This window comes from Grus americana, chromosome 1, assembly GCF_028858705.1.
Source record: "Grus americana isolate bGruAme1 chromosome 1, bGruAme1.mat, whole genome shotgun sequence".
In the NCBI taxonomy this organism is placed as follows: Eukaryota; Metazoa; Chordata; class Aves; order Gruiformes; family Gruidae; genus Grus; species Grus americana.
The window spans coordinates 134,667,257-134,688,045 of NC_072852.1; the positions used below are offsets into that span (position 1 = coordinate 134,667,257).

Consider the following 20,789-nt stretch of genomic DNA (forward strand, 5'->3'; position numbering starts at 1 on the left):
AAATCGATATGCTGTTGCAGGGGATTTTGTTTGGGGAGTGACAGCATTTAACCCAGGCAAAATCTTTTGTTTAACTGCAACGTGCATCAACGCAAAGATGGTTTGCTGATTCAGCTAACCCAACAAAGTCCTCTAGGCAAGGCCTGAGAGACTTTACAAATACGTTTGCAAAGGCTGGTGTCTCCCCCCACACTGGTCCCACATGGACTTTAAAGAAAAAAATAACTCCTGCTTTTTCTTTTGGCAGAGGGATTCTTCAGATTTCCTTTCCTTCACTGACTTGGACGTGGGGTGAAAGCCAGTCCTTGTAGCCTTCAGGTGATGGGCAGAGCGAGACTGACTCCAGGATACTCCAGTCCAGGTAAGGCAAAGGTGATCCACCAGGAGCAGCTGAGGTGGGTTCCCTTTAGTTCTTCATTGTTTTTATATCATGCTTAGTACAGTCTTTGGGCAACTAATTTCTCATTCAGAAACACAGCGATAAACTGCATCCCTCCATCACAGCAATAAATGTCTTCATTGTTTTCCCACATTTTGGAAACTTCTCACCATTATATTAGGGTTTAAAATTCTTCACCACTGGTTTATAGAACTGAGAGATTATACATTATATGCAACATGGTCTTCCAAAGGAAAATTCAGTGACAGGAGTGTAAAAGTGCAGCTCATTCATGCCCACAGAATGGAGTAAGCTACTGACACAGGAAGCACTGCTGTGGCTGGGTCCACATCCAGGGTCATAGTAGCTGGGCAAAGAAAATCCTGCTCATGTGCACTACCAGCAGTGCAAATGAGACTTTGCAGACCAGGCCTAAGAGCTTCTTGATTTTGGGAAGAAGAGTAAGCAACCACAGAAAAGAGCAAGACAGTGTCCTATTCTGAATCTCCTGAAGAGCTTATTTTTGCAAAGACCAAAGTCCAGTTACTAACAGGCAGCACCTCTTTTTTCCCCACACAGTCTCCCCACCGTATGAGCACAGTCTCACATTTTCTAGGAAAAGCCATACCCTCCTCATTCTTCCAGGCACCAGATAAAACTGGGCAACAAAGTTTCTGTACAACAGCCATAGCCAGAGATCAACCTGTGGCCTACGGCCAATATTGAACATTAGGACAGATAATTCCTCATCGTTAAGGAGAGCATTAGGAATCGCAAATGCTCATTATTTCATCGCATGATCCTTGACCAGCCATTCATAATCTCCTCACTGCTCCATGTGACAATACTTAACAGGACCTTTCTACAAGAATATGTAATGCTCACTTAAGCACTAAGTGCTTTGAAAGCCTCAGATGAAAAATTTTCATAACTGTAAGAGAATGCATTACCTTAACAACTGGTTCCTCACTTACATTTCCAGTTCTTTTGCTTTGTCATGCTGGATTATATGTAGATTTCACACCTACTTTTCAAGACAATCCATAACTGATCTTCCAGAACGGAAGGTGTACATGGAGCTTTCATATTTCTGTTACCCGAGCGCCTTTTTGCAAAAGGTGAAGTATATATTCAATCTTTCCCACAATTCAGTCTCACCCACATTTCTGCTCCAGGCTAACTCCACCCATGGAAACAGTCCCATTGCAGTCAATGGCACTACTCACAGAAAGGAAATTATCTCTGTGCATTCATTGGAATGGCCCATAATCATTACCTATACAGTGCCACTGCTTAGCTTTGCAAAAAAGTATTGAGAACAGCTTACCTGTAAGAAAAAGCAGGATACTAAATATGCTTAATGCTCAGTATGTACCCATTGCAATCTTCTATCATGTCTACGTAAGTTCATTTAAGAGGTATTTTGCTCCTTTCTAAACATTCATATTTTTGCGCTTAATGCCAATATCTAAGAAGTCAGGATGTCTCAATTCCAGTTTCTGCGAGTCTTGTGCATCCCACACCGAATCATCAATTCTTTTTAGTGCTTGTTACAGAAACTGAAAATGATAGGACAGAAGAAAACCCACAGGGATGCAAATGCAACAAGCTGCCAGGGTCTTCGTCTCCTGCCTGCTTTCTTAACGCTGTGCAGCCCTGAAGTTTTGATAAGCTTTTTCTTTCCCCCAGCTATGTGAGGGCTGCTGATAAGGTTGAGGAAAAAGGCAGTAAATACAAACAAATTGCTGCAATGCTCAGCCCATTCGCAAGGAAAGAATAGGACCCAGATGGAAGCATTAACAATCTGTTTTAATACTCCATTTCCACAAAACCAGATTAACGTAAGCTAGAAAGGGGTATGTGCATTCCACTGGAGATACAGGCATTGGATTCTCAGCTTTTTTGTTGTTGTTTTTACAATAAATGTGAACCAAATGAAAAAAATTATTACAACACATTCTAATTAAGATACTTGCCCTTCTTCTACTCTTCCAGAAACCTCTTTAGAAGGATTTTATGGCATCCATCAACTAGTCCCCAAATTCAATTTTAACTGTGCTACTTTCCACCACTTCTTAAACTGTAATTTATTTTGTCTGGCCGTTTTAGATTTAATATATAATTTTCATGAGAGGAAGATAATCCACTTGTATTATATTAAAGTGGCAGATGGCAACATCTTTCATGTTACAGAAGACTTTCAGTTTTATTACAGTTACAGGCTTCTTCAGTACCTATTGCACTGATTATACAACATATGTTATTCCACAACCAAAACTGTGGAGATGATCAAAAAACCCACCCTCTTCTTGCACAGTGGTTGTAAATGCAAGTTAAAAAAGTATTCCTTTGGTTAAATATAAAATGGTTGTCTGGGAGAATATCATATGAATAGCATGCTGCCAAAAGCAAAATCTTCACCCTTTTTTTGTAATTTTTACTTCTATAACAAAAAAGTTCCTTCCTGTAAGACTCCAAGTGTCCTCCCAGCACTTGAAATTCCTCACATAATTTCGCAGATTAAGGTGGCACCTCAGCTGGCTGAACACTTTCTCCAAAGAACCCCGTAACAGAGATTAGCAAACCCTACCTCATCCTCCATGTACATCGGTTTTACCAAAAGACATTGGCCATGGGAGGACCCCTGGAGCAGCTCCCAGCACGGAGCTTGCAGGAGGCCATCGAGAGGTCTCAGCAGCATGGACGGGAGCCCTTCCCCACTGCTTGGCCTCGGCGCCTCAGGTCAGTGAGCCTACCCCATGCTCATGGCTCTCCGTGGATTCAGCGGAACATGGAGGCATGTTAGTAGAGACAACTTCTTGAACTGGGTCACAGTTTTCACTTGCAATTCTGGATGATGAATAGCCAAAAAGCTTCAAGGAATTAGGAAATATTGAGTAACGTTTGGAGAGCGGAACATTCGATATGTTAAATAGAACAATATCTTCGCTTTCCAACAACACCAGGTGCCTGTGACTGGGTAGGGTGACCCACCCATCATCCCTCACAGCACTTTGTTTCCATGATTTCACCAAATCAATAACATCTAACAGTAACGACGGCCACTAAACTGACAGCCTAACTCTTGAGCTCATATACAGTGAGACTTTAATCTTTAGAGCTGCAGTGTAGTCAGGACACTTTAAGGTCCCTTCCAACCCAAACCATTCTATGATTCTATGACACTTCAATTTGATAACGTTAACAGCTGCCTACCTACTCCACTTCACTTGAACACTTTGCCTTCATCCATAATTTTTTCAGCGCCTGTCAAAACTGCCAGCATGGAACCAGTGGGAAAAACAGCTCCCAAGGTCTCCAGAAATAAAAGTCCAGCACAAACCAGTGTGAATTTACAAAACCAACAGGCTTAAAGTTTAGACTCTGGGAAAAGAGTCTAGGGACATCAGCTTTTTCAGCCAAGATATACAGGGTTTTCTTCCAGTCCCACTGTTTTCCAATCCCCTTACATAGCACAGGCAGGACTGAAGATATGCCTTCATTACTGGACAGGAAGGTACCGAAATAGAGTAATTTAAATAAAGGAACATTGATTTAATTGGGCAATGCTGCAGATAGTGAGCTGATGTTGGATAAAATCCTAAAGTTATATTTGCTCTTCACTGTTCATCTGTAATTCCTATTAGCATAAATATGCTACTAAATCTCCCACAGTAAGCGGCTGTGGTAAATGACTTCTGTAGGCTTAAAAGCCAACAGTAATAAAGTATTATTTTGTTTTCCATTAAAAAAATAACAACAGAGGCTTATGAGATGTGCATACACATGTTTAGTTCCAGTGGAATGTTATTCATGAGCACCCAAAGTTATTTTCTATCTGAAATCTGTGTCACTCACTGCAAATCAGCTACATATGCTGTTGCCTTCCTATCGTGATTCTTACTGCCTCCGAGTTACACAAATTTTCTACGTACAGCACTGGGTCCACACAAAAGTCTTGGGGCCATCTTTATGCCCTTTCTCCTTGATGACTTATGTTTACCATTAAGTTAGGAACAAAGGATCAGGAAAAATTACCCGAGCCACTGAATCTAGTCCTCTACAAGACCAGAAAAAAACACAGTAGATATTTCAACAAGCTGCATGTTATCTGTGCCATATACTATCACTCGCGGTGGGGGGGACGATGGGGATGACACAAAAAACCCTAAGAACTTTTAGAAACTTAAAAAACCCCACCCTTAAAAAAAGAGTGGAAAAGCCTTAACTATAGCATATCATGCAAAGTGAGCAAGAGAAGTAAGGCATTGCTAGTGTCCGAAGTCTGTACAATAGCTTGTAGCATATTAAATGTTTATGGTCTGAAGAAATAGGGAAACTGATACAGATAAAATTATCCTGAAATCCAAGCAGCTAATGCAGATTTGCTAAATGTGAGATGTGCTACTAGGGATTACAGAAGGTGTCAGTGAAGTTACATACAGGCGTATGCACAGTAGTAAAAGGAAAACACTTCAAAATAACATATTATCCAAAACAAAACTAGTCTTTGTATAAGCCTGTTTCTATACATAATCCTTCCAAGTGCCCTGTATAGAATTTAGGCAAAACTTGAATTACTTTCAATAGGAAAGTAACATGAAATGAGGATTCTAATAAAGCATTTCATACTGCATTTCACAACATCTTACTGGAAATATTGATTCAAAATGGCATGCAGTACAGAGAGGTATGGGTTGGAATTTGGGTTAAAAGATCATAAATTGGAGATGATGGTGTATCCACATTACGTAAACTTGCCTGTGGTCCGTCTTTATTTATTAAATTTATTTAAAGTCACCATAGGGACCTCAGATGAAAGCACCACTCCATTGGAGAAATGACTGGTGAAAGCTCTGAGGAAAACTTGGGTACAGTTTGTGGACTGATACGAAGTCAATACAACGCTGACTTTGGCAACGGAGAAAAATCCCGAGGACATGGAGCTACCATAGCCTTTTACAAGCCATCAGTAAAAAAGAAACGCAGAGTTCATCCACCAACCTTAAAACTCATCGTAGAGGTAAGAAGAGATGCAACCACACCTGTAAGGGTGTCCACCCATCAGAGGTGTGGAACGGCATGGGCTGGCAGCAGCAACCCAGGACAGAGAAGCCAGCCCCGCTGCGATTTCCCCATAAACCGGCCAAATCCTCGCAGGATCCCAAGACTTGAGTCTCTCATGGTTAAGCCTGTGCATCCACTGAGCTCCGGAGTCAAGGCCACAGCAGTATTAGCTCTGAGTTTTACCTTGTGCTACACTGACCCAGGGATACAGTCCCTCTCCCTGGTTGCTCAGCTGACTGCACTATGGAGGCAGAGTTGGATGTGGACATAAGTTTGTGATACAGCTAGAGACGTTTGGCACATTCTGAATAACCAGTGTTTCAGTTACTTACCAAGCTTGATTACCTTGGAGGTTCTGACAGGAAAAATAATGTTTTCCTAAAGGTTGAAACAAATTCTGCTAAAACCAACAGCAACCCAGGACCAAGGTCAAGATGCCATTTCTATATTGCTATTGATTAAGCTCACAGGAGGACTTCTGCTCCACTGAAATGTAATACCTACCCCTTGGCACCTCTCTTTTATGCACTTTGGCCTTTACATCCCATGAGCCCCTTAATCTCACTCTAAAGAGTCAACTGGTCCAGGCTGCTTCTCAGCCATCCATAGAAAACTGTAGCCCTCAGAAGAAATGATTTCCCTCTCCTCCTCCATCAACCGATTTCCAAAGTCGAGCCAAAATAATCACACCACGAGCATACTTATATGGTGCACAGCCACCTGAAATATGTGGGGTTTGCTTCATTTCCAAGCTACGTTTGTCATTCCCAGTGCTTAACTGCAGGCATATAGCAAAATGTTCCGGCAATAAAAAAAGGATTTTCAGTAACATTGCTGAAAAATAAGTTAAAACAGAAATTTAAGAAGAGTTTGGTAAATCCTGAAACAGGAAAAAGCTGAATGTGTCATTTCAGCATCACAGCTTTTCTTCAGTGCTTGATCCTGCCTCAGTTTTGAAAGCAGATCCTTCCCTCCAACTTCTTCATGCTCTTTAAAGCAAGGGCCCCACTGGACTAATGTAATCCATATGCTTACTATTGCTTACATGCTATTCTTAAAGGTCAGCTCAGCTGAATTATAACCCCATCACACATACTTCCCTACCGTCTGTTACCTTTATCACAGAAAGGCACGCTTGGAGATAAAATAAACAGAATGTGACAAGCGTGAAGTTTATTATGTTTTCAAGAACTGGTGAACTGGTTTTATGTACATTTTTGCTAGACATCAGAACAAGAATATTTTGATGAGGTATTTGACTAAATATCTTTAAAAATCATCAGAAATAAATTAAATAAATATAAGTGATGCATGTAAGCAAAGCATCAGTTATATATATTCATTACTGAGTAGACATGGAAGCCACTTTGTTTTTTCTTTCAGAAAACAGACTTTCGTATTGGAGGGGATTGGATCAAGAATTTCACATGAGAATCTTCTTGTGGTTATCGTTTTAGAAAGCGCCTCTATTCTGCATGGCCCAGTGTAGGACGAGCAGTTGGTTCAGTATTTGTGATGTGGTGAGAAGGCTGCTGGGCATGCATAAATAAATTAACATCTCTCCTCACTGCCCTGCTAAGGGAACCAAATCACAGGACAAGAAAATGAACAATTAGCAGAACCTTGCTTGAAAACACTGAGGTTTTTTTTTCCTTAAGAGTAGGATTTGTTATATTTAATGCTTTTCCCAATGGCAGTGAGAGGGCTTGCAGTGCACGGAGCCAGCATGCTCTGGCAAGTCCGAGCAGCGGCCGGAGGGCTCGCGTGGGTTGCGGCAGCAGCTGCTGCAGGCACAAGGCAGGGAGGCAGGGAGCTGTGCCGCAGGACCGGAGGAAGCCAGAGGGAAACACTGCTCCCCAGGGAATTAGACAAAGCAGGAATGTGATGGGTGCACTAAGGAGCGTGTGGTATTAGCAGTACCACTAATGCCGTAGTGACTCAGGGGAAGCACACGTGCTCAAACCAGAGCACTCTACAGTCCTCAAGGCAGAAACAAGCTGCACTCAGATGCTGAAAAGGGCTGGGGAGAGGAAGAGAGCAACGAGCTGCTCGTGGAGCTGGGGTGGCAACAAGCCTCTTATCGTTCCTACCATAAACACTGTGCAGCAGGAGGGGTTCAACAGCAGACTCTTAAGAGCAGATCCAGAACTCAAGGACTGTTTCTGACCCGAGGAAGATGTCTCACCAAGTTTTTATATGTAATGGACTGTTAGCTCCCCTATGGACTTGTTTTCTATTATACACTTCACCTAAAGGAGTAATATATGAAGCATATTGCCACCTGAGACTTAACAGAGCCAACAACATAAAAAGAACAAGATGCTGATCCTCCACCATTTCCTAAAGAAGTATTTGGATGCAGATACACATGATTTAGTCAATTTGCATTATGCTGTGGTTGTGTGATGCTCTAAAAACAAACAAACAAAAACCCATCCAAAAAGTAAAACAAAAGCACACCACTAATGGATTGAAACTTAATAGCACAACTGACATGCCATTTGCTTCCTTTCAGCATTATTTTTTAAACCCATGGGTGAAGTACACTCTTACGTGCCATGGCTCCCTTAGCAGATGCCCTCTGAGCATTTAAAGCTTGAAAAGCAAATAGCAGGTATCAAGCCCATGCCTTTCAGGCATGAAACTCTTATTAGTAGACTAGCCTTACTAGCCTTTAATTTACAGTTTTTTCTAGTGGGTGCATGTCAGCTCCACTACAAAGATATTTAATTAGTCTGTAATTTGACATTGCAACACACTGGCTAGACAAACCAACGAAGAAGGACATGTATGGAACTGCAGAGCAAACTGCAGATTTGCACTAACTCGGAAGCAAGAACAACTGTCATGTCCAAGCCAACTCGTGCTAACCACTGCAACAGTAACATAAATGAGCGAATAATACACAGCAAAATGCTAAACCTTTGTCCATACCTGAGATACAGAAGGTCGAGGGGGCAGTGCAGGCGGTGGTGGGGGCAGCCAGCCAGACCTCACAGCTGAACAGTGAGAAAAGAAGAAAAACCAAACAAACAAAACCACATTAATTTAATTCCAAATAAAACCAAAATTCATTTCCATGATGATTCCTAGTGAAGAGGCAGTATTCAACATTTTAATAACATAAACCAAACTTGATCTTTATTGAGAAAAACCCTGTTTGAATTAACTTCATGAGTAGTGAATTAGTGATTTAATTGCTGTAAAAACCCACAATGTTATGATAAAAAGCAGATATGGAACCCAGTCAGCCACAAAAGCTGTAGCTAAAGCAATCCAATTCTAGTTAAAGAACCCCAGAAACGGGGTCTACTTGTCCTTGGGACTTTGCTCTTTGTCATTAACATTACTGCCTTTTCTAAAAGTGATGCTTTAGCATCCAGTGTAGACATTAGCATTGACTCCAGATAAAACACACTATATGATGGAGTGCAGCCTTAAAAAGAAAACATCTGCCATGGAATTAATAGGACAAAAGCCTAAATGAACCAAAAAGAAATTTGTTTCTTTGGCTTTATTTTAAATCTTAAATCTTTAAATCTTTATGGGTTTAAGCTGAAGGAGGGTCGATTTAGATTAGAAGTTAGAAAGAAATTCTTCACTGTGAGGGTGGTGAGGCACTGGAACAGGTTGCCCAGAGAGGCTGTGGATGCCCCATCCCTGGAAGTGTTCAAGGCCAGGTTGGATGAGGCTTTGGGCAACGTGGTCTAGTGGAGGGTGTCCCTGCCCACAGCATGGGGGTTGGAACTAGATGATCTTTAAGGTCCCTTCCAACCCAAACCATTCTACGATTCTATGATTCTATGATTCTGTTTTGTATTTGCATGTTATTACTCACTGGTGGTATTTCGGAAGGAGGAGGAAAAATAAGGGGAGGAAGAGAAACCTTAATGGTCAGTTCAGGCTCCTTTAACATAATCCAATGTCAGCTTTTAGTTTGAGTTGGCACAAGGGGAGGGTAGCAATCACGTAGGTCCAGCCACTGTATTCCTCGGTTTCCTTAAAATACCTAAAACCCATCATGGGAGAAAACTACAGGACAGCTGACGGCTTCCAAAGGACTAGGCCAGCACAGAGAAACCAACCAGGACTGGTGGGAGTCCTTAGGTGGGTTACTCTCCCCAAGCTTCTGTCACACCGAGCGCTCAGCGCTTGCACTGGCAACGTTATCAGACAGTCCATCTTGCACTGGTGGTTATTTGTATAGCAAAAAAAAAAAAAACAAACCCAAACAACGCCCCCCCCCCCAAAACCAAACCCCAAAACAATATTAAACTTAGAAACACCTCTCACCACAATAATGCTAAGCAAGCAATTACATTTATACACTTTTTATTTCCATGCATATTTTAAAAAGCCACAAAGACCTTTATGAGCCTTGTTACACCTTAGCCATTTACATATTTTATACACCATGTCTAAAAATGTCTACATGGTTGAAAATACAAAACCAAAAGATATTAACCATTAAGGAAAACAGTGACATGAGAGCAAAAATGTGTGGATGAAAACATTGAGAACAGTCATACTGACCATATACAGCTCCAAAGAGGCTTATAATACATGGGGGTTTTTTACATCTTCTGTATCATGATCTCATGAATCAAAATGAAGCCTAGTATCACTGCACACAGTGCCAAGGAGAGAGGCAGAACAATTAAAACCCAACTTAGGTTAAACAAGGGAGCCACTAACACCCTTGCAAGTGTGAGAGAGATGTGAAAAAACATGGTCATTAGGATCCTTTCTCTTGCGTTTAATTAATTCTGTTTATAAGGCCACTGCAATACCAGCATGATGTCATCACTACATTCTCCATCTCCTCTGTGCAACTAATCTTTAGAAAGGAACAGTGGCGTAAGAAACCTTCCTTTCCTTTAATCTGAACTTCAGATTATTACTTCATTTATCTGAGCACTGGCAGTGGCTTTGGCAATTACAGCTAACAACAATATTTGGAAACGCCATCTAACTCAAAACACCAGCACTCTGCAGGTCCATCAGCTGCACGCTGTAATGGCAGACAAGTACGTACGCTCAACGCGGTATGTTTATGTTCAGGAAACCTTGTGGGAGCTCTGTTGCAATGCTCCATGGAAAACACCTGCACGCACCTTACCCTCCCACCACCACCCACGGTTATCACCGCGAGGGTATCACCTCTGCTCTCCAAACAGCTCTGATGTCATGGGGGAGCTCAAATCACGCACACTTCCTAAGGAGCCCCAGGCACCCCAAACACGAAGCTATGAAGTGCGCTGGTGCCATGAGAGCATCCCATGGGTGCAAGCAGGCACTGGCCCCAGCAGCTCCCTCGGCTGTTCTGAACGTACGTAGTCCCCTCCAGGGTTCATCATTTTTGTATGTTCTGGCTTATGCTCCAGCAGGCCCTCAAAAGCTTTTCTGCCAGAGCTGCATCCATTGACAACTCGCCTCAACTTCAGCTCTAGAGGGGACAGCGCTTAGTGTCCTCGCTCGCCAATTCTGCAACCCAGCGATATACCTAGGAGAGCAGCAGTGTAGTCTTTATGCGGAAAGATGCAGGTCTTGCTGGAAAAGCATCTCCTGAAGTGGTTGCGCACACTGTAAAACCCCACAAGTCTCCTGGGATATGGTCCACAAAATTCCAAAGGGAAAAGTAATTTTTCCATAAGATGGTCAAATTTAAAAAAAAAAAAAACAACTAACCCCCAAACCTGCTTCTTCAGCTTTCAAAATGCAACATATATGAATTTAGCACTAAAGTAGTTAGATGCTTACACCGTGTGCATTTGACCCAGTTTCCTCTTTTTAATCCTGCAAATTCTAACTTAAGCTACTCATGAAATATTAATAAAATTCCTGCTGTTGCAGAACATCTTTGGCCTGTTGTTAGAAGGAAATCATGCTTATGTGAGTACAATTGCTAGACGAAAGTTAGTTGACTTTTGAGGACTCACAACAACTTAGAAAAAACCCTCACTTTTTATTCCCTGCAAGGCAATGAAAAAAAAAAATAATGACAGATGCTGCATGCCTCAGCCTTCTCTAGTGTCATTACCCTGAAAGAGGACAGTATTAACAGAAACTTGAAGGATTTTATGTCTATCAGCCGGTGAGGGGCCTCGCACAGGTCACCTCGTTACTGAGCAGCGTGGTGGCATTCACACCAGGGTGAGCAACATAAAGCAAATCTCAGAGATAGCACTGTGGAAAGGCCATACAGGTACCAGTAAAATAGATTTAAGTATATCCAGTATCCATATCACATGTATTCCTGTAAATGATAGCATTTTCACGCACTAGTTACTCCCACAAAGATAGCGATAAGGCTTTCGGTTCAAAAATCATGGTTCTTTACTTAGCATGTTTACACTTTAAGGCGCATTATCAGCATGGAAAGCTTCCAGGACCATTTTTCTGCCCTATTTTGGCAATCACAAAGGTCTGATAGCACTAACAGGACACCACACTAGATAAAAACCCCACGTTTTCCAATCTGAAGCTAGATTAATATTTTAAAACAAACACCAGGATGAAATTCTACACTCTGAGAACAGGCTGTGCCATCCTATCTTGCCATAACACAACTCTGCCGCCAGCCTCCCTAGCAGACAACACAAATACTCAGCACTTTCATTACCCACGGTAGTGAAAAAGATCGATCACAGCGAACATCCAAGTAGCTCCTTTACTTGACTTATTTGATCTAGGAAGAGGAGACCAAAGAAAAGACATAAAATTATCATAGTCCTGTCAAACCTACGGAAAGTAGGTCAATAGCTCACCAGGCACAGCAGCAAGGGAGGATGTCACACTTTGGGTGGAACAAATTTGGGCCCTTGGGATCCTTTAGAGTAACCTATTAGAACAATGTGCTGCACCTCTCCTACCCAATGTCAGTAACTTGTCCTCTTGGTTCGTAGTGTTGAAGAAAACTACCATAATACACTGAGCTGCTGGATGCATGCTGGTTTTAAAAATTAATTAATACTGGAACAGCAGCATATAAAACTAGACTTCCTGAAACATTTCCATGTCAGGTATTTATTTCATTTCCATTCTTTGCAGCTGTCTTCCTTCTTGGTTTTATTTGTCTATCACCTTACCCTGGTGTGTTGGGTTTGCGTGGCAAGGTTTTGGTAGCGGGGGGGCTACAGGGGTGGCTTCTGTGAGAAGCTGCTAGAAGCTCCCCCTGTGTCTGATAGAGCCAATGCCAGCCAGCTCCAAGATGGGCCCGCCGCTGGCCAAGGCCAAGCCAATCAGCGCCTCTGGGATAACATATTTAAGAAGAAGAAAAACAATTAGAGAGAGCTTTTGCAGCTGGAGAGAGCAGTGAGAAGATGTAAGAAACTCTGCAGACACCCAGGTCAGTGCAGATGGAGGGGCAGGAGGTGCTCCAGGCGCCGGAGCAGAGATCCCCCTGCAGCCCGTGGTGAAGACCACGGTGAAGCAGGCTGTCCCCCTGCAGCCCATGGAGGAAGGATGAGGGGGTGTAGAGATTCCACCTGCAGCCTGTGGAGGGCCCCACGCTGGAGCAGGTGGAGGCACCTGAAGGAGGCTGCGGCCCGTGGGAAGCTCACGCTGGAGCAAGTCCGGGCCGGACCGGTGGACCCGTGAAGAGGGGAGCCCACGCCAGGGCAGGTTTGCTGGCAGGACTTGTGACCCCGTGGGGGACCCCACGCTGGAGCAGTTTGCTCCTGAAGGTCTGCACCCCGTGAGGGGGACTCCATGCTGGAGCAGGGGAACGATGAGAGGAGTCCTCCCCCTGAGGATGAAGAAGCGGCAGAAACAACATGTGATGAACTGACCGTAAACCCCATTCCCCGTCCCCCTGTGCTGCTGAGGGGGGGAAGGTTGAAGCCGGGAGTGAAGTTGAGCCTGGGAAGATGGGAGGGGTGGGGGGAGGTGTTTTAAGAGTTGATTTTATTCTCATTCCTCTACTCTGTTTTGCCTAGTAATAAATTAGATGAATTCCCTCTCTAAGTTTGGTCTGTTTTGCTCGTGACAATTAGTGAGTGATCTCTCCCTGTCCTTATCTCGACCCACAAGTGTTTTGTTATACCTTTTCTCCCCTGTCTAGTGAATGAGGGGAGTGATAGAGCGGCTCTGGTGGGCACCTGGTCTCCAGCCAGGGTCAACCCACCACACCTGGGTATCACCTCAGACAAGTTAAAGCTTTGGGTGAAAAAAAAGTACTCCTTTGCCTCATCTGAATTGAGTACGTACATAAGCACTGAGAGAAGGGTGGTTTTCCTGGATCAAGGGCCATTTTGTACCTTTCTTGCCAAAGTGAAACTAGAAATTGCCTATCAAAGGAGACTGACCTCATCTCATGTCAAAACCCTACACACCTTTCATCCCATGACCAAAAAAAAGGTCACCCAGAGTCTGGCCACTCCTCTTATTTCAGTCACCGTTCCCAAAGGGAGTGTTTTTCTGTGTTTTTCAGATCACACAGAGGGTACAGTCCTAACCAAGCCCAACCTAAATCCAGGCTGCCCTGGATCTAGATGGCCTAAATGCAAGTTCATGCTTCTGTTCTGCTTTCCCCCCCGCTTCTGCAATTGAGTGGGGACCATTCAGGGACTTAAATTGGAGAAAACCCTGATAGGGTTCCTCGGTAGAGTCTGGCTGATGTGTTTGGTATTTCTCAAGTGGATGCTACGGGCCAGCCCACAGGATCACCCCCATTGCTGGATGAAGGCTGGTTGCATGGCAGATTTACATCAGTTGACACTGCTTCAGAGAGCTTAGCTCCCAGGTCAGGTTTAACACAAGACCAACCAATTAATTTCATCAGGAAGTAAAAGATCTGCAACACTAAAAACAGTTCAAAAAAGATAAGCCAACAGAATGAATTATTCTTCAGTTCCCCAAGCTACTGCAGGCTTCAGTTCCTGAGGCAGTTTGGGAAGCTGACATTTTCACCCTTCCACTCTGAGGCTGTTTCAGAGAGTTTTTTGTGATACTGTTCCCACTTCTGCTGCCAAAGGCAGGCTGCCGAAAAGTTCTGTGCCTAAGCTGGCTTCTGTTTATCTCCGTCTTACAAAACTTCCTTTCTTGTTCACTGAAATTGGTACTTGGCTATCGCATAACGCTGATATCGTCCTCTGCACCCCTTCATTTATTTACATTCCTGATAACAGCATTAATAAGGTGGATTGTGAAATAACTGTTTTTTCAAGAGATCAGATTTATTAAGTCTCAATAACGTCTGTAGAAAGTTGCAACAAGAAAAATAATTTCCAGGAATGTAAATTTAATGAAGGATTCTAGTAGAGTCGTTGTGAAATAGCCATTTATCCAAGGACCTGTTTCAATAATTCTTACTAATGTCTCTTCAGCAGGTAACAGCAAAGCAAAAAAAAAAGATTTTTAGATTCCTGATAGGAATTTTGTTATCAGGTTTGTAGAAAGACTTTAGAAAGCATTGCCAATGCCAAAACTGGAGACAGGGTATGCAGGTGGAGTAATAAAACCTCTCTTCTCACAGTTTTGGGAACCTGCTCAGCAGCAAAGCTCCATGTGTCACAGCAAATGACACACACAGCTACTGTCAGAGGCACACTCTTGTTAGAGGTATGCTTCATGTGCTAGTCATGCAGAACACCATTCGTACCTTGATTGCATGGAAAGCAAGTGATGAGGAAGTGATACAGCCAGCCATGGAACATTAATGCTTCTGCACTATGAATTAGCAGGTACGTGACTTCATTTAGGACATTGGTGTGCTTACGTACTTGATGGGTCACTTTCAAATCAAATAAGCAAGACACCGTTAAAGGTGGGGGTTTACGATGTCATTTTTAATGCCCTATCTATGCAATTTAGTATGTTTTCACTGTGAAACAGTGGGGGGTTTTAAGCACCTGTTTTCTGTATTGTGTCATATATCCACGACATCTGAATTTTAAATTCCTGTCCCTCATTGTCCCTAACCCATTTCATTTTCTAGTTACTGTGTTCTGTCCCCCTTCCTTTGCTGTGTGTTTCTATCTGGGGACTGTTTCTCCCTCCTTCCTCCAAACTATTCATGATTTTGTTCCCTCTCGCCTCACGTTTAACTTCATTCTCCACCCACAGGGAGGCACAGTCCCTCCACCTACCTCCCACAGATCCATCTCGCTGGAGCTTCTCACCCCGGGGAATTCCCATGGGAGTGCTGGAGACTCTGGCACTTGCCGCCTGTGATCATTTTCAACACAGATCAACTCGGAGCAGGCACACGGGAGCTGGGAAGAGCAATGGGTTAACACCCACCACCCCTCCAGTCCCACCTGCAGCTCAGATTTTTCTTCTTGAGGACATCTACATCTCCAAGGTCTCCCTCACAAGGAGACCCCTCCTTGTCCCCCGTTTCACATGAGAAACAGAAGATCCTCGCTTCTTTAACCTGGACTGTAAGCTGTTCTATGATGGACCAATGTTTTTTCATGAAATAGAGTAACCTACTGTTACCAGACTGTAAACCATTCCTCAATTCTAGAAATACAAGATTAGAAAAATTGGAGAAAAAAATAATTTTTAAAAAGTTCCATTTACACAAATTGTCAAGAAACAGTTACACTTGAAAGGCTGGTAAGATCTACCTCAGTTTGCACACAAGTACTGTCTGGACTCAAGTCTTTAGAGACAGACATAAAAATGTAAAAATCTAAAAAAGCAGAAATAAGTTACCCCATCACATTCCTGTCACGTAACAACCATTCATCCTTTTATGTCCTCACTATTTTCTTCAGCCATTCAACCTTAATTATATCCTTGTCCAGGTGGGCAAAGAAATAAGTTACATAGCTGTAAACACATAAATCCTTCACAAAAAATTCTAAAAGGCTGAGAGGCATAAAACTCCTCCATTCAAATCAAAGGGACAACATTCATATTTTATTCAGAATAAGTTCATTTCAGTGATCACACATATTCTGAAGGGAAACAGGACTAGAAGGAAACAGCAGCTCCAGCAACAGATCAGGAGCTGAGTTCCAAAAGAAAATAACATATTTTGTTTAAAAAAAAAAAGTTTTTGCAACATTCACATTAAGAAAGCATTTCACAGTATTTTCATTGCAGTGATACAGTGCCGGAGAATTATATGAACAGCAGCTCAATTTTGTGTCTTCTTTGGTTTATGTGTAAAAGACTTTTTAAATTTAAATTGTAATTGTTGTTATAACCCTCACAACCAAAGATGTTAAATTGACTCTGCACTCTCAACTCAAAGCTGGCAACATTAGAGCTCTTGTACAAACGATATTCAGCGAAATAGCGTATTTTGCTGATGGTATTTGCCATTATCACTATTCTAGCAAAAAAGGTCCTTCAGAATTGTCATCTTCCTAATTTAATGTTTTGGTCTGATTAATAAACATAACACGGTAACATGCAAGACAGTGTAGTACTACAACATGAGTAAAATCCAGCCCTATCACTCAAGAAAGTAGCTGGATTTTACTAAATCAAGGCCAAGACAAGAGCAATGAGAGGAAGAGGTCCTGAAAATTAATTAATTTCACTGTGATCTAAATCTAGCATAAAAAAGGACATTACTATTCTAGGTTCCCCTTGTCACTTCAGCTTTGAATGAAAAAGTTAGTTGAGAAATCCATATTTACAGTACCACAAACAACATAACTCCCTGCGTAACCCCTTAAAAGTGCCTTTAGTAACTAAGGCTTGCAGACAGCTAACCTCAATAGATACAGATATTTCCAAGCAAATACAATTAAGCATAAAGAATACAAAAGATAATGCAGTAATCATACTTATCCAGGTTAAGTCTGGCAGGTTTTTCAGTACTCGGTTCCATGTGCCCAAAAGAGAGTCACTCGCATTTGCTCACTACGCTAAAAATATGATGCAGCTGAAAACAAGATTCCTGAAAATAGCTGAAAAGAGCATGAGGGTAACTATTTGGACCTGTTTGTATCAAAATGTGTATGACAATGGAGCAACTATTATTTTAATTCTCAAAATCCTCTTTCTTACACAATCACAGAACTGTTTTATTTGACGCATGGAGTGAAAACATTCAGAAATACATAACTGGCTGTGGTTGGGCAAATATGAAACACCAAAGACATCTCAACACACACTTACTATTCAGAAATCTCCACATTTGGCAAATAAAATCCACCAAGCCTGTACATTCGAGGAAAGGTTGTGCTAATTGAATGAAGTCATGAAGGTTTGATGAAGGAAGTAACGAAGACCCTTCCTTTTCAAAGGTATAAGAAAGAAGATAAAATGTGATGCTGAACACCAGTCTTCCTCTAAGCACTAACAAAAATGAAAGGGTACAGAAAAGAAGTTTGTACTGACTGAGTCTTATGATAGAAGTACCACTTCAAACTGTGTGGGAAACGCATATATGAAGGAATACACAAGTGATGTGGGGACACATTTATATGACTTAAGGGAATGCTGATGCACACCAATAAATCTGTTCCCTTGTTCCTTTTCTATGAACACTACATGGAGAGCAGAGGGGATGTTTTCTTGTTTGGCAGCAACCACTCGCCCAGCAGAGCTAAGTAGAGGTTACAAATCTGACTGTAAGGAAAACAGCATCTGTAACAGAAAACGCTGCACTTAACAATAAAATGCTAGTGTGCTTCCCCCGTACCAAGTGTGGTACTTAACACCTCACATTTTAAAAGAGAAAAAAATCCAAACCCAACTAGTCCCAGGTTGCTGGCTGAAACCAGCACCCCCGAAAGAGCAAAGGCAGGTTCCAGGGAGCGTTCTCTTGCAAGCCCACGACAGAAGCGGTGCCTGCATTCCATGCGTTCTTCACTGCAGGGACAGCCACAGCAGGAGGCAAGCTTCAAAAGCAAATGAGCACTGCAAACCTTCAGTCGAAAATTCATTTGTAAATAGTTATATGGCTGTTTTGATGAATTACACAGATATTCAATCTTCCTTTCATAACAACATGAAACTACACTGTTTATGACAATTATGTTGTTTCATCAAAGCAAATTCTCTTTTCCAAACAAGTATCCTTTGTTCTACAGAGCTGTTAATTAGAAGAAGTTATGTAATTCAGAAATGAAACTAAATGGGAAATAAAATATATTTCAGAGGCACATGTATCAGTCTAGCAAGACCCAGACTGCTGCCACTGCCTATAATTGCCCAAAAGTAAATTGGTGGTCATGGGCAGAAAACCTAACTGAGCAAAACACCAGAAGACAACAGATGCATTTTTGGATTGTAATACTTAAGCTGAGACCCAGTCCCAGAGTTATCCCAAGGTGGACCCTTGCTTACTGCTGCCGTCAAGGCTAACGATGGCTGGGGGCCTTGCTGCAGGACTGCCAGGCTCCGAACTGTGACAATTTTGGCCTCCTCAATACCTGCTCCCTCGTCCAGATCGTGGAACGGACAGAAGAGAGCAGCTAATTCTGCAAACGACCTTTGTGAACAAAGCAGGAAAGCTTTGCGGGCCACAGGTTCCCAGGTCTTACTCTGGGAGCTCTTGGCTTATATCTGAGTAGACTGTGGGCTAGAGAAGAAATGAAGACATAAACCAGGTCATGTATGCATTTAAACTGACATTTTTGTTTGTACTTAAAACCTGCTGTTGTCTTTCCAGGAATGCATAAACCCCAGCCAAGTATTTTCTTCGTATGTACATAGGCCAAATGCCAAAGATTATACATTCAACGAAAAGAAATACATTGAGAATCTAGCAGTACTAAATTTTTCTCAGATGTGAATGCAAAGACTGTATGATTATTAAAAAAAAAAGAAGATATTTCTGTCTCTCAACATCTCTTAACAGAAATTCACATATGGACTCACAGGATGACCTGGTATGCAATGATTTTCCTCTAGTTAAACTCACTAGCAGCCCTGTACACTGATATTGTGAGAAAAACTCTTCAGGGATTAGTGGGTTTTGAAAATACTCTGCATCAAGGCAATGAAACTTTCACTGCAGCAACTTATTTGTGCAAGGCTTGAGAAAACACACATCCTTCAAAGCTAAGCAAAGCCAGGGACATCCATGACAGTTTTAGGAGAAGAAAAATGGTTCTGGCAATAGGCATGATGCTTCACTGATGCCACTATTAAATAACCCCAAAGTTGAACTTCCTGAGGTTTGCATAACATTAAATAAGGCCATTCTACCACAAATGTTGTTTCAATCACACCGTATTCTTAGGGTCACAACTAAGAAAAATAGGTCAGTACATGATAAAATACATCCCTATAGCTTGTCACATCTACAGTGTCCTCCAAAACTAGAGTGTCATCTCAAATCATGGCCTTGAACAGAAATAAAATGTGGTGGTGGTTTGTTGGGGTTTTTTAATACATCCACATGTACACACACACACAGATATAGAGCAATAATCCTCTTGTGCATACTATTAAAATGTCTGTCTAGACCAGTTCAATAATTATGGTAGATTTGAAGAAGGTGGGGCCTTGCAGCAAGTTCTCTTGGTTTTCTATGTTTTTCCTGGGTAACACTAGTTAGAGCGTCCCAGAGTGCAGCTATGGAATATGAATGAAAGCACCTCCTTCAAGTGCAGTTATGTCCCAATTCAACAATTTTAAAGCACAGCTTCCATGCTGGACATCCTAACCAACACGGATAAATGCTGTCTGTGTGTACTTGCCAGGAGAGGGGCATCATAAGATGAGTAGCAAACATAATAGAGCAGCAGTAAATGAAAAACAAACAAGAACACCCCCCCAACCAACCAGTGCTCACAATAAGGATGTGCCACAATCTTTGGCTGAATTTACCTGAAGATATTTTTTTTTTCTGCACTTTAAAAACGAACAAAAAAAAATACTTCAAAACACTGATGGCTTTACAATTAAAGAAGCAATACCTATAGATCAACATGACCAATGAGGAACTGAAGATAAAACTCAATACTACTGAGAACTCCTTTTCAGGTATGGGAGCAGATTACCCACAAAACTCACAAAATCGCGATTATTTCTGAGTAAGAACTAGTAGGACAAAACCTAATGTGCCAGAATGAGATTACTGTAATCAAATAGGATATACTCTGAAAGCGATTAAAACAGCTGATTTTAGAGTCTGATTTTGTGTACTGACACTAGGCAATACAGTGGTGCTAGAAGGGATGGTCATTCCAGCTGATTTTTGTGGCTCAGCTACACCAATGAGATTATTTTTGAAAACCTAGGAAGGAAGGAAGACAGGGAGAAAACGTAAAGCAAAAATTCAGTCGAGAGTACGTCAGGACAGAAAGCAATCAACTACCTTGTTGTAAACAAGAAACACATCAGGTTCAATATTTATGCCAGGCTGTATTACCCCCATAGCCAAGAAACCCAAATAGCACATTGCTACCATGTCATCTATATTGTAAACGTG

General features: G+C 42.0%; 1 protein-coding gene across 3 annotated transcripts in view; it reads right to left on the reverse strand.

Annotated features, from left to right (window-relative positions):
• Positions 1-20,789, reverse strand: part of REPS2 (RALBP1 associated Eps domain containing 2) — a 105,708-nt gene that overhangs the window by 14,566 nt on the left and 70,353 nt on the right. For all 3 annotated transcript variants that reach the window (XM_054849720.1, XM_054849710.1, XM_054849729.1), the window contains exon 14: positions 8,381-8,445. In XM_054849720.1, the coding sequence (XP_054705695.1) occupies positions 8,381-8,445 (65 nt within the window). The remainder of the gene's footprint in view (positions 1-8,380; positions 8,446-20,789) is intronic.